The sequence below is a fragment of the Neoarius graeffei genome, chromosome 3 (genome assembly GCF_027579695.1).
Source record: "Neoarius graeffei isolate fNeoGra1 chromosome 3, fNeoGra1.pri, whole genome shotgun sequence".
NCBI lineage: Eukaryota > Metazoa > Chordata > Actinopteri > Siluriformes > Ariidae > Neoarius > Neoarius graeffei.
This window is the reverse complement of record NC_083571.1, coordinates 82,236,714-82,249,794: the sequence shown is the minus strand read 5'-3', so window position 1 is coordinate 82,249,794 and position 13,081 is coordinate 82,236,714. Positions and strand designations below refer to the sequence as shown.

Sequence of the window (13,081 nt, the reverse complement as noted above, 5' to 3'; positions counted from 1 at the left end):
TGAGGATGTGTTTTTAGTAGACACTCCAAAGCACTTCCATAAGTCGCTCTACATCAGGCCTTCTGCTAAATGCTGTACACATAATAAAAATAAGCAATTTAAACTCAACAGTATATTCCAGATACAAGAGTGCAGTAATGTGTGAATTGCATGACTTGAAGTTGATCATGTCGACTGCACAAGATTTACATTATTCATTCTTCTTAAGGCATAATTTACATACACTTGAGAACACGAGTAGGATACGAACGTTTATCCAAATTTACAGGATTTTCATTAATACCAAATTTCTTGTGTAAAGGTACAAAGAAAGTACATTTTGGCTGAATAACCAGCCAGACCTAAAGCAAGTAAAAAGCAGACATATATCAATTAGAAACTGAGAATGGTAAACTGAAATTTTCCATTCTCTCACACCTCAGCACCTAAATCTTACTTTGGTGGCATCTTTGGCATCAACCTCTGACAAATCACGGAGCTCCCAGGCCATCTGTCTCTTGTAGAAGTCTCCTTTGTCTGACTTCTTCACTTTCACCACTTTGACCTGCACGGGACGCTCCGTTGTCACTAACAAACAAAAAGAACAATGGCTTTAACCAATCATCACAGAGCAAGGCCATTATATACATCTAGTGCATCCACTGTTTATGTCGGCTCAGTACAGAAGCAGTTTCGAGGTTTTATTGCCTACCTGTGGCACACAAGAAACAGTTCTTCTTCTTCTTCCCCGCCTTGCAGACATTGACGATGCTGAGCAGGCGCTCATCGTTGGGAGTAAAAATATCTCTCTGGAGAGCGTGCTTTATGGCAGTCATTCTGCTTCCTGGAAAACATTATAATTTTAAGTTGTAGATTCAACCCAAAAACATTAAGATGTCAAGGATAAAGCTGTTAAGGGAAATAGAAAAAAAAAAAACCCAACATTCTTTTAACCCTTTCTTGTATAATTTATTTATAAGCACACCCAGATTTTTTTTAAAATTGCTCTTTATATTAAAAAAAAAAAAAAAACCTGCATGATCTGAATTTTGAGTTGGTCTAAATATTAATTATATTTAAAAAGTCCCTGTTCCAGAATGCCAGGAAAATAACAGTATAAAAAAAATAATAAAAAGACTAAATTATATAAATGATTATAGAACAGGTTTAGTACTATTCTAGTACAGACAATTTCATTTTTGAACAATATGAAGCAATATTTTTGACATGTCCAATATTTACACAGTTTAGGAATGTCGCATGATGCAATGAGGCTTTTTTTTTTTTTAAATCAAAGTTGTTCAGCATAATCTGTTCCAAATTTTTAATTGTTAATTTTAAAAATGCGTTAATATTTTTTATTTTGTGTAGAAAGTTAGTAGTACAGACAGACAGCACTCCATGATTGACACCCCTTGTAAAAATTAAGAAAAAGGGTGAGAAAAAAAAATCCACCTTTTGGTGAAGTCGCTTCATCTCACACTGAAAGCATGAGAAAAATCCAAACTTTAACTGAATTAAATCTATTCAGAGAAAAACAAATCCCTCATCAAGAAATAATTATTTTCAACAAAAACGTGTGCCATTACTATTGGAACCCCTGGAAATTATAGTGAACACAATGTAACTGAAGCATGTTTCCCATTTAAGTTGTGCATGTTTTAGTTGACTGGAGTGTGTAGGAACTTTCAAGCTGTAATCCATGACTTCCTGATTAACTGGGGAACAAATATGAGGCGACACAGAGGCCAAATTCCCTCAACATAGGAAAGGTAAGAGAACACACAAACCAAATCAATCAAATGAGAAGTGTGTTGACCTTCATAAGGCAGGGAATGGTTATAAAAAACAGCTACTTACCTGAAATGTCCATTTCTACTGTTAGGGCAATTAAAAAAAAAAAAAAGTGGACACCAACTGGAACTGTTACAAACTCGCCTGGAAGAAGACCAAAGTTTATTTTGCCCCATGTGCAGTGAGGAGGGTAAGAGAGGGGAAAAAAATTCCCCCAGGATCACTGCTGGTGAAGGACAAGAAAAAAGTAAAATCTTGGGGTTTCCAAATCTCCAAAACCACCATCAGACACCACCTCCATACCAACAGATTATTAAAAGCCTTTTCTGTCAGTTAACCACAACCAAGTGTGTAGGGTATGGCATCATGGACTCCATGAAATACCAGGACATTTTAAATCAAAATCTGGCTGCTTGTGCCAGGAAACTAAAATTGGATCTTCCAGCAAGACAATTAGCTGAAGCATTTGCCCAAATCAACACAAAAATGTTTCACCGTGAAAATGGCGGCGCATGTTACTAAACCAACCGAGGACGAAATTAAAAAAAAAAAAAAACTCTACTCAAAAACACTTCAAAAAATACAAAACAAAATATGCAATAACCGTATTTGGAATAAAATTGCTACTGTCATTGCGCTGGTTTGTTTACATTCTAAGCGGAAATGAGTTTTGTAGTTTTTATTTATCAAAGTTGCAAAAAATAAGTGTTCTGTTTCTCAAAATCCAGTGAATGTGGGTAGAAAACAGTTATTCCATGGCTTATAGCCAACTCAGTGCTATGCGCCTCGTCAGCTATCAGCACATATACGACTTGATTTTGTGTGTGTGTGTGTGTGTGTGTGTGTATATGTGTGTACAACCCCGATTCCAAAGAAGTTGGGACAAAGTACAAATTGTAAATACAACGGAATGCAATAATTTACAAATCTCAAAAACTGATATTGTATTCACAATAGAACAGACAACATATCAAATGTCGAAAGTGAGACATTTTGAAATTTCATGCCAAATATTGGGGCGGCACGGTGGTGTAGTGGTTAGCGCTGTCACCTCACAGCAAGAAGGTCCTGGGTTCCGGCGAGGGCCTTTCTGTGCGGAGTTTGCATGTTCTCCCCGTATCCGCGTGGGTTTCCTCCGGGTGCTCCGGTTTCCCCCACAGTCCAAAGACATGCAGGTTAGGTTAACTGGTGACTCTAAATTGACCGTAGGTGTGAATGTGAATGGTTGTCTGTGTCTATGTGTCAGCCCTGTGATGACCTGGCGACTTGTCCAGGGTGTACCCCGCCTTTCACCCGTAGTCAGCTGGGATAGGCTCCAGCTTGCCTGCGACCCTGTAGAACAGGATAAAGCGGCTAGAGATAATGAGATGAGATGCCAAATATTGGCTCATTTGAAATTTCATGACAGCAACACATCTCAAAAAAGTTGGGACAGGGGCAATAAGAGGCTGGAAAAGTTAAAGGTACAAAAAAGGAACAGCTGGAGGACCAAATTGCAACTCATTAGGTCAATTGGCAATAGGTCATTAACATGACTGGGTATAAAAAGAGCATCTTGAAGTGGCAGCAGCTCTCAGAAGTAAAGATGGGAAGAGGATCACCAATCCCCCTAATTCTGCGCCGACAAATAGTGGAGCAATATCAGAAAGGAGTTCGACAGTGTAAAATTGCAAAGAGTTTGAACATATCATCATCTACAGTGCATAATATCATCAAAAGATTCAGAGAATCTGGAAGAATCTCTGTGCGTAAGGGTCAAGGCTGGAAAACCATACTGGGTGCCCGTGATCTTCGGGCCCTTAGACGGCACTGCATCACATACAGGCATGCTTCTGTATTGGAAATCACAAAATGGGCTAAGGAATATTTCCAGAGAACATTATCTGTGAACACAATTAACCGTGCCATCCGCCGTTGCCAGCTAAAACTCTATAGTTCAAAGAAGAAGCCGTATCTAAACATGATCCAGAAGCGCAGACGTCTTCTCTGGGCCAAGGCTCATTTAAAATGGACTGTGGCAAAGTGGAAAACTGTTCTGCGGTCAGACGAATCAAAATTTGAAGAAGTTCTTTATGGAAATCAGGGACGCCGTGTCATTCGGACTAAAGAGGAGAAGGACGACCAAAGTTGTTATCAGCGCTCAGTTCAGAAGCCTGCATCTCTGATGGTATGGGGTTGCATTAGTGCGTGTGGCATGGGCAGCTTACACATCTGGAAAGACACCATCAATGCTGAAAGGTATATCCAGGTTCTAGAGCAACATATGCTCCCATCCAGACGACGTCTCTTTCAGGGAAGACCTTGCATTTTCCAACATGACAATGCCAAACCACATACTGCATCAATTACAGCATCATGGCTGCGTAGAAGAAGGGTCCGGGTACTGAACTGGCCAGCCTGCAGTCCAGATCTTTCACCCATAGAAAACATTTGGCGCATCATAAAACGGAAGATACGACAAAAAAGACCTAAGACAGTTGAGCAACTAGAATCCTACATTAGACAAGAATGGGTTAACATTCCTATCCCTAAACTTGAGCAACTTGTCTCCTCAGTCCCCAGACGTTTACAGACTGTTGTAAAGAGAAAAGGGGATGTCTCACAGTGGTAAACATGGCCTTGTCCCAACTTTGAGATGTGTTGTTGTCATGAAATTTAAAATCACCTAATTTTTCTCTTTAAATGATACATTTTCTCAGTTTAAACATTTGATATGTCATCTATGTTCTATTCTGAATAAAATATGGACTTTTGAAACTTCCACATCATTGCATTACATTTTTATTTACAATTTGTACTTTGTCCCAACTTTTTTGGAATCGGGGTTGTATATATGGATGGATAGTTAGATGTGAGAGAGAGAGAGAGACAGAGAGAGAGAGAGGATATGAAGTTTATCTTCAAGTGTTGAATATATTCATGAGTGAGTGAAGTGAACGAGTGATGTATTTTTCAACACGAGATGATAAATTTCATATATTCATGCCACCGTGCAATGTTCTTGATATTATATGGACACACCTACAAAAAATACGCAAGTTAATCAAAAGAATTTTCATTTTGAACCAGTTTGCCATGTAGACAACGCACATCCAGTCAGCGGAAAAACACTGGGAGTGGCGTCATCAGAGTGAAATATTGGGAGTTATTATACATACAGGACACTTTTTCTCTGTAATAAAAACATGTATTGTACTCCCTTCTAGTGGGTTTCATTCATATGGTTTGATAGCATGCAATCTTGTTCGCATATCACTTATTCTATGTGTATTAGTTAATAATTTTCTTAAAGCATATACGCAGAGCCATGGCCTCACTTTTGTTTATAAATGCCTTGAGACCTCAAGAATGGCACAGGAATAGTTAAGCGTTAACAATAAATCTAATATAGTAATTTTTACGATTAAAGTGATTCATATAGGTAGTGATCTGAGTGAATGACCTTGATGTCCATAACGTCACAGCAGGAAGTCTATCGGTCTCATCGCCATTTCCGCTGTACTAAAACACAGAGCTGACTGCAACTCCGATCCTCCATTTTGAGCTAATTTATTGCCTTGCCATGTAGATGTGTTGCTGGAGGGTGCAGCAACATGACAGAAGCTGGATTTACGTTGCATTCATGACCCAAGAATGTTCAAACTGCAAAGATTTGGAAGCATTTTGCGAGAAGTTCACGGGCACATTGGGCGCCTACAAAGTGGTCTCTCCTCTGCTCTGCACATTTTACTGAAGACTCGTACGAAACCTCTGATCTGTTGAGGAGCGTTGGCTATAAGCCCGTATTGAAAGAGGGTGCAGTACCAACAATTAAATAAGACTACAAGAAAAGGAAAATATTTATTTTATTTATTTTTAAAAGGAAAGTCAGTTCAGTTGCACCAGTTCTCCTGAAGTGTGAGCCGAGGGTTGTTGGTAAAACCCGGGATGGAACAGGACGGGACATATCGCTCGGGCAGTGACCTCCCCGTGGTTGTTGACAAAACCAGTGACATCCCGTTCCGTCCCGGGTTTTAGTAATTGCCTGAGCCGAGCAGTAATGGCGGAGTACTCAGTATGGAGAATGAGTGGACCAGCCATCTGATTTTCTCCACTGGATATTGCTGCCATCTCTCCTTTACGTGGAAGAAGCGAATGAACGGAGAACTGAATGAACAACTGAAAGTTAGACTGTTTCAAAACAATCGGCCACAAGATCGGCCTTCAAGAAGCAAGAACACAGACGGGTAAGCTCCGACTCTCATTTGGATTTAAAAAAAACAAAAAAAAAAACAAGTTGTTTACCTGCATTTAGATTAATACATGTAACTTGTATTGTGTGTTTAAGTTACCAGTATAAGATTATTTAATTTGCTTCAGAATGTGATTATCTCAGTTTATCTGATTATTTAATGAGCCTTTTACACTTTATCAGTGAAAATGCATGCATGTACATCGCATAATTTATAACACCTATCCTGTTTTAATGAGAGTCAACCCACAATCAATGAAGCCAAATCAGTCTTAGTTGAGCAAGTTGGTGATGGTATTTCTTACTTTCACCATAAATTTTTATTTATATGACTTTGGTTTATAGCTGTCAAAGGCCTCGGCCTTAAAGTGGATATTCTGGACCAATTTTGTGGTTTTTAATATGAAAGCATGTCTCTTTACATACTCATCCAGAAGGGTAATTTTGCAATATGAAAGCATGTCTCTTTACACACTCATCCAGAAGGGTAATTTTGCACAAGGCCATCTGTCTACAGCAGAAAAAAATAAAACGCGTCTGGAAAAATCCCAAGGGAGTCTGGAGCCAGATTTGTGATGTTACCTGCAGAAGCGCCAGCAGGCTGCGCGAGCTCGCACGGTTTCAGTGCACAGCCTGTGTAGACCAAGCGCTCCCATTTCTCTCTCATTGTCTGGTCTTTTGGGAAACAGTCAGTGCGTTTACATGCACATAGAGAAAATCGAATTTCTGCCGTAGCTCGACTGAAATCGAAGTTCTAAATGCCATGGAAACACCTTAGCTCGGCTGAAATCGAACCGAACTGGATTTCTCATAATCGAGCTACGTGACCTAGATTATGCGATTGTAGCCGAGCTACTTAGTGCATGTAAACCCTATCGAGCTACGTAGTCGAGCTACTTACTTCAGCACTGCCCCTTCCGGAAGTGACGAGACCACAAGCGGAAAAACACAACAGCCTCGGTCGGCATGACAACAGTAGTAGAAACGTGCACTTCTGGAGCAATGAGGAGACAGAGTTCATGCTCATTCAGCTTAAGGAGTTGAATATATATCTCGATGTTGCTGTCCTCGTCGTCGTTCTTCTTGTGAACACGGAACTGATAACTTTGTTTATACTCTTGAATAGCTCTTCTTCATGATGACAACCGGAAGTGTACCAACACGATGGGGCGTATAGCGCCACCTGTGGCTCGGGTGCACAATGTACCTCACACAATAGCTCGATTTCCTTGTGTGCATGTAGGATTGGATTTCTCTGGCACCCCTGCTGGGACCCTTAGCTCGATTACCGACAGTAGCTCGATTTGGATGTGCATGTAAACGCACTGACTGAGTACTAATCCCATCAAGACTGGTGTTGCTACACCCTCCCACGTTACATCTGTTAACCATTTTAATAATTACGTGATAACGTTGAAGAAATTTGCAGAAAACCACCAGGTCGTTTTCTCATAAACAAACCAGTGCTGACGTAGGATTCAGTGGGAGGCATCCCGCATGCAACATCACGAAAATCAATGTTTGCCGGGAAATCCAAATGCCAAGTTTTTTCAGAGGCGGACCGATTCGCCTCAAATGGCGTGATTTCAGCTGAATTTTTCTGGTATTGCGCAAGGTAAAAAAAAAATTGCACAAAATGCAAAATGTGACAGATATTTGACCAAAGTTTAATATAAAATAGGAGAATTACATTGATCTTGCTCTTGAATTTACCCGTGATATGCACTTTAAAACCGGTTCCCGCTGTGACATCATGCGCTCAGGGCTGGCTGGAGTCACTCCAATGCCAACTTTGCAGTCGATTTTAACTCTCAAAAAAATATTTTTATTCCCATTCATACAGCATACAAGAGTCAAGGATGGAGATACCATCCACTCAGAAATGTATTTAAAAATAAAGGGTCTGCGTATCTCCTTTAATGCATTTGAGATTAAATAGTAAATAATAAAAATACAGCAAATAGCTTGATTCCACAACTGTAGTGATCCATATTATGTCAAGAATCGCTCAAGTAAGTAAAGAGAAATGACATCCATCAATCCTTTAAGACATGAAGTGTCTTAATTAATAAAAGTAAAGAAAAAAAACAACACAACTGAATTAAAAGGCGTACTGGCTGACTGGTACTGTGTGTAAAATCCATGACATACAGGAAAAAGTACTAAATTACACTACCGTTCAAAAGTTTGGGGTCACCCAGACAATTGTGTGTTTTCCATGAAAAGTCACACTTTTATTTCCCAGCATAAGTTGTAAAATGAATAGAAAATATAGTCAAGACATTTTTCTGGCCATTTTGAGCATTTAATCGACCCCACAAATGTGATGCTCCAGAAACTCAATCTGCTCAAAGGAAGGTCAGTTTTATAGCTTCTCTAAAGAGCTCAACTGTTTTCAGCTGTGCTAACATGATTGTACAAGGGTTTTCTAATCATCCATTAGCCTTCTGAGGCAATGAGCAAACACATTGTACCATTAGAACACTGGAGTGAGAGTTGCTGGAAATGGGCCTCTATACACCTATGGAGATATTGCACCAAAAACCAGACATTTGCAGCTAGAATAGTCATTTACCACATTAGCAATGTATAGAGTGTATTTCTGATTAGTTTAAAGTGATCTTCATTGAAAAGAACAGTGCTTTTCTTTCAAAAATAAGGACATTTCAAAGTGACCCCAAACTTTTGAACGGTAGTGTAGATCCCTGGTTGTTTAGTGGTTAGGAATAAGGTTCATTTTAATTCCTCTGCAATAAATATTTCGTCGTGAACAGTGTTGTTAGATGCTGTAATTTAGTTGGGCAGTAAACAACTAACTCATCTCTGGACCTCATAAACACAAACCTGTCAAAAGTCCACAGTACTTTTAAACACACCCCACTGAGCCAGGCCTGGAAGTGCACTAATAATCAGTTTATTACTGTTAGTGCATTACTGTATGAGTTTACATGAGGGGTTGGACACAACAACAAAGCAGGTATTAGACATAACCGGCTAATGAGTTGAGACATAAACAATACCGGATGTAGAAAACCAATTCGACTCACTCACCTCAAAACAGACCTGTGAACCGGAAATACTATTAAACTCCAAGCTTTCTGCTTTAGTTACTTAATTCTATTTATTTACGCATAATTATGAAACCGATATGTGTTTAAGACTAAACACTGTGCACCACAACAGTTCTACTTCCGGCCAGACCTGACTTCCTGGTTCAGCGCCTCCTACCGGCTCGGATCAGTACTGCGAACAGCCTCCTGACCACTTTATTAGGAACAATTGCACACCTACTCACACACACACACATCACATTATCTCTAGCCGCTTTATCCTTCTACAGGGTCGCAGGCAAGCTGGAGCCTATCCCAGCTGACTACGGGCGAAAGGCGGGGTACACCCTGGACAAGTCGCCAGGTCATCACAGGGCTGACACATAGACACAGACAACCATTCACACTCACATTCACACCTACGGTCAATTTAGAGTCACCAGTTAACCGAACCTGCATGTCTTTGGACTGTGGGGGAAACCGGAGCACCCGGAGGAAACCCACGCGGACACGGGGAGAACATGCAAACTCCGCACAGAAAGGCCCTCGCCGGCCCCGGGGCTCGAACCCAGGACCTTCTTGCTGTGAGGCGACAGCGCTAACCACTACACCACCGTGCCGCCCGCACACCTACTCATTCAGAGCAATGCACAAAATCTTCTTCTTCTAAACATTATATACACAAGTCAAAATTTCAAAATGTAAAGCCAACCTTTATTGAATTCTCCATTTATGTAAATCATTATATAGCGTCCATCTCTTGTTCTCTTAATAAGAAAGCTGTGAAGTCTTATTCCCTTTTTGTGCTGTACAATGCATTCATGTAAATTTATTTATTTTCCTGTTTCTGTTTATTTGTTTGTTTGTTTGTTTTTTACTATTTTTCCATGCCATAACCCCTGGCAGACTGTTATATATATATATATATTTTTATACAAAATGTATGCAATGATATCTGACAATAAAAATAAATAAATTAAAAAAAAACCTTCTTCTTCTTCTTCTTTTTAATGGCAGATTATCACAATCTGTGTATACCGCCACCTACTGTACAGGAGTGTGTGAAGGGACTGGACAGATTCTATGTCAGATTACTAGGCTACAAAAAAAAAAATTATATTCTTTTCATTAGACCTGTATCATTAAGATAAATGATTAGTGCTTTAATTCTATTTCGCTGTATTCCTTCTTCCTTTAGTATGTTGTGAATGTCTGAACCTGCTTCAAGCTCCAACCATTTCTGTCTTTGATAACTGTATTTACTACAATAAAACATGCTCAATATCTTCCTTAACTCTACATCCTTGACAAAGACCATCACTTTTACCTAATATCTGTAATGTTGCATTAAGACCTGTGTGTCCCAGTCTGAATATTGTATATACTACCTCCTCATTTCTGTTAAATCCCATTGACGTTATTCTTTTCCCCCATACCTGACTCTGCATATTAAAGTATTGTCTACCTTTGGGTTCTGTTTCCCACTCTTTTTGCCATCTTTTCATAGTCTCTGTTTTAATTAAAGCTTTAGCTTCTCCTTTTCCCAGTGGAATATGAATTGCACAAAATCATACAAAATCTTCAGGTAATGTTCACATCCAACATCATTCAGAACAAGGAAAGCGACTCCTTCGACTGTGGCCCGGTTGTTAGAGATAGATGATTTGGTTTGAGTGATTTTAGAAAGCTTCTGGAATTTTTTTTTTAAAGACAACAGTTTTCAGCATTTACACAGAACGGTGATGCAGTGGTTAGTGCTGTCATCTGACAATATGGAGGTTATGGGTTTGAACCTCACTCCGTGTGGAGTTTGCATGTTCTCCGCGTGGGTTTCCTCCGGGTGCTCCGGTTTCCCCCACAGTCAAAAGACATGCAGGTTAGGTTAACTGGTGACTCTAAATTGACCGTAGGTGTGAATGTGAGTGTGAATGGTTGTCTGTGTCTATGTGTCAGCCCTGTGATGACCTGGCGACTTGTCCAGGGTGTACCCCGCCTTTCGCCCGTAGTCAGTTGGGATAGGCTCAAGCTTGCCTGTGACCCTGTAGAACAGGATAAAGCGGCTAGAGATAATGAGATGAGACGAGACAACAGTCTTCAGCATTTACACAGAATAGTGGTGCAGTGGTTAGTGCTGTCATCTCCTAACATGGAGGTTATGGGTTTGAACCTCACTCGGTCTGGAGTTTGCACATTCTTCTCGTGCCTCTGTGGGTTTCCTCCGGGTGCTCCGGTTTCCCCCACAGTCCAAAGACATGCAGGTTAGGCTAATTGGTGGCTCTAAATTGACCGTGAGTGTGAATGGTTGTTTGTCTCTGTGCCAGCCCTGCGATAACCTGGTGACTTGTCCAGGGTGTACCCCGCCTCTCAGCCATAGTCAGCTGGGATAGGCTCCAGCTTGCCTGCGACCCTGTAGAACAGGATAAGCGGCTACAGATAATGGATGGATGGATGGTGGGTGGGTGATGCAGTGGTTAGTGCTGTCATCTCACAACATGGAGGTTATGGGTTTGAACCTCACTCTGTGTGGAGTTTGCACGTTCTTCTCGTGCCTCTGTGGGTTTCCTCCAGGTGCTCTGGTTTCCCCCACGGTCCAAAGACATGCAGGTTAGGCTAATTGGTGGCTCTAAATTGACCGTGAGTGTGAATGATTGTTTGTGTCTGTGTCAGCCCTGCAATAACCTGGCGACTTGTCCAGGGTGTACCCTGCCTCTTGCCCATAGTCAGCTGGGATAGGCTACAGATTGCTTGTGACCCTGTATAACAGGATAACTGGCTACAGATAATGGATGAATTTAGAAATCTTCTGGATTTTTTTTAAAAGACACAAGAGTCTTCAGCATTTACAAAGAATAGTGGTGCAGTGGTTAGTGCTGTCATCTCACAACATGGAGGTTCTGGGTTTGAACCTCGCTCTGTCTAGAGTTTGCATGTTCTTCTTGTGCCTCTGTGGGTTTCCTCCGGGTGCTCCGGTTTCCCCACAGTCCAAAGACATGCAGGTTAGGCTAATTGGTGGCTCTAAATTGACCAGGAGTGCGAGTGTGAATGGTTGTTTGTCTCTGTGTCAGCCCTGCGATGACCTGGCGACTTGTCCAGGGTGGACCCTGCTTCTTCCCCATAGTCAGTTAGGATAGGCTCCAGCTTGCCTGCGACCCTGTAGAACAGGATAAGCGGTTATGGATGGATGGATTTAGAAATCTTCTGGAATTTTTTTTTTTGTTAAAGACACAACAGTCTTCAGCATTTACACAGAATGGTGGTGCAGTGGTTATTGCTGTCATCTCACAACATGGAGGTTATGGGTTCAAACCTCACTCTGTCTGGAGTTTGCATGTTCTTCTCATGCCTCTGTGGGTTTCCTCAGGGTTTTCTGGTTTCTTCCTACAGTCCAAAGACATGCAGATAAGGTCAACTGGCTACTCTAAATTATCCATAAATGTGAATGGCTGTCTGTCTCTCTGTGTTAACCTTGTGATAGACTGGGACCTGTCCAGGATGAACCCTGCCTCTTGTGTGAAGGCAGTTGGAATTGGCTCCTGTGATCCATGATGGATAAGCAGAATAGAAAATGGATAGATATTGGGGGAGGACAGAGAATACATCTGGAAGGTCAGAGGAGATCAGCTTGACTGGTTCTAGCTGACAGGAAGGCTATGATAACACAAATATTTTGTTTATTTCATGATACATTTTTTATTTATTCATGATTTTATTTTGTTTTTTAACCATTTACATTTATTCCACATATCGTGGAACATCCACAAAACATTTTAGTTTTTGTTATTGCTTCAGTTATAACAGCTGCGAACACTCATTATCACCAATCTTTCTTTTTTTCTGGTTAATACAACAACAACAAAAAGATATTATATCAGCAAGAAAACAGAAAGCCAAACTTTACAAAGTGTCAACACTTTAGACTCCTTCTGTAAATGTGAAATAAACATCTTACAGAAAGGTTATAATAACAACACATTTATTATTTATATTTACTATTAAACAGAGATTATATGGATCATCTGCCTAAACA

General features: G+C 40.5%; 1 protein-coding gene across 2 annotated transcripts in view; it reads right to left on the bottom strand.

Annotated features, from left to right (window-relative positions):
* Positions 1 to 9,210, bottom strand: part of exoc1 (exocyst complex component 1) — a 54,530-nt gene extending 45,320 nt beyond the window's left edge. For both annotated transcript variants that reach the window (XM_060917488.1, XM_060917489.1), the window contains exons 1-3: positions 9,056 to 9,210; positions 692 to 823; positions 437 to 567 (exon numbers count right to left, since the gene is read on the bottom strand). In XM_060917488.1, coding sequence (XP_060773471.1) covers positions 437 to 567; positions 692 to 815 — 255 coding nt within the window. In that variant the 5' untranslated portion in view covers positions 816 to 823; positions 9,056 to 9,210. The remainder of the gene's footprint in view (positions 1 to 436; positions 568 to 691; positions 824 to 9,055) is intronic.
* Positions 9,211 to 13,081: the final 3,871 nt, after the last annotated feature.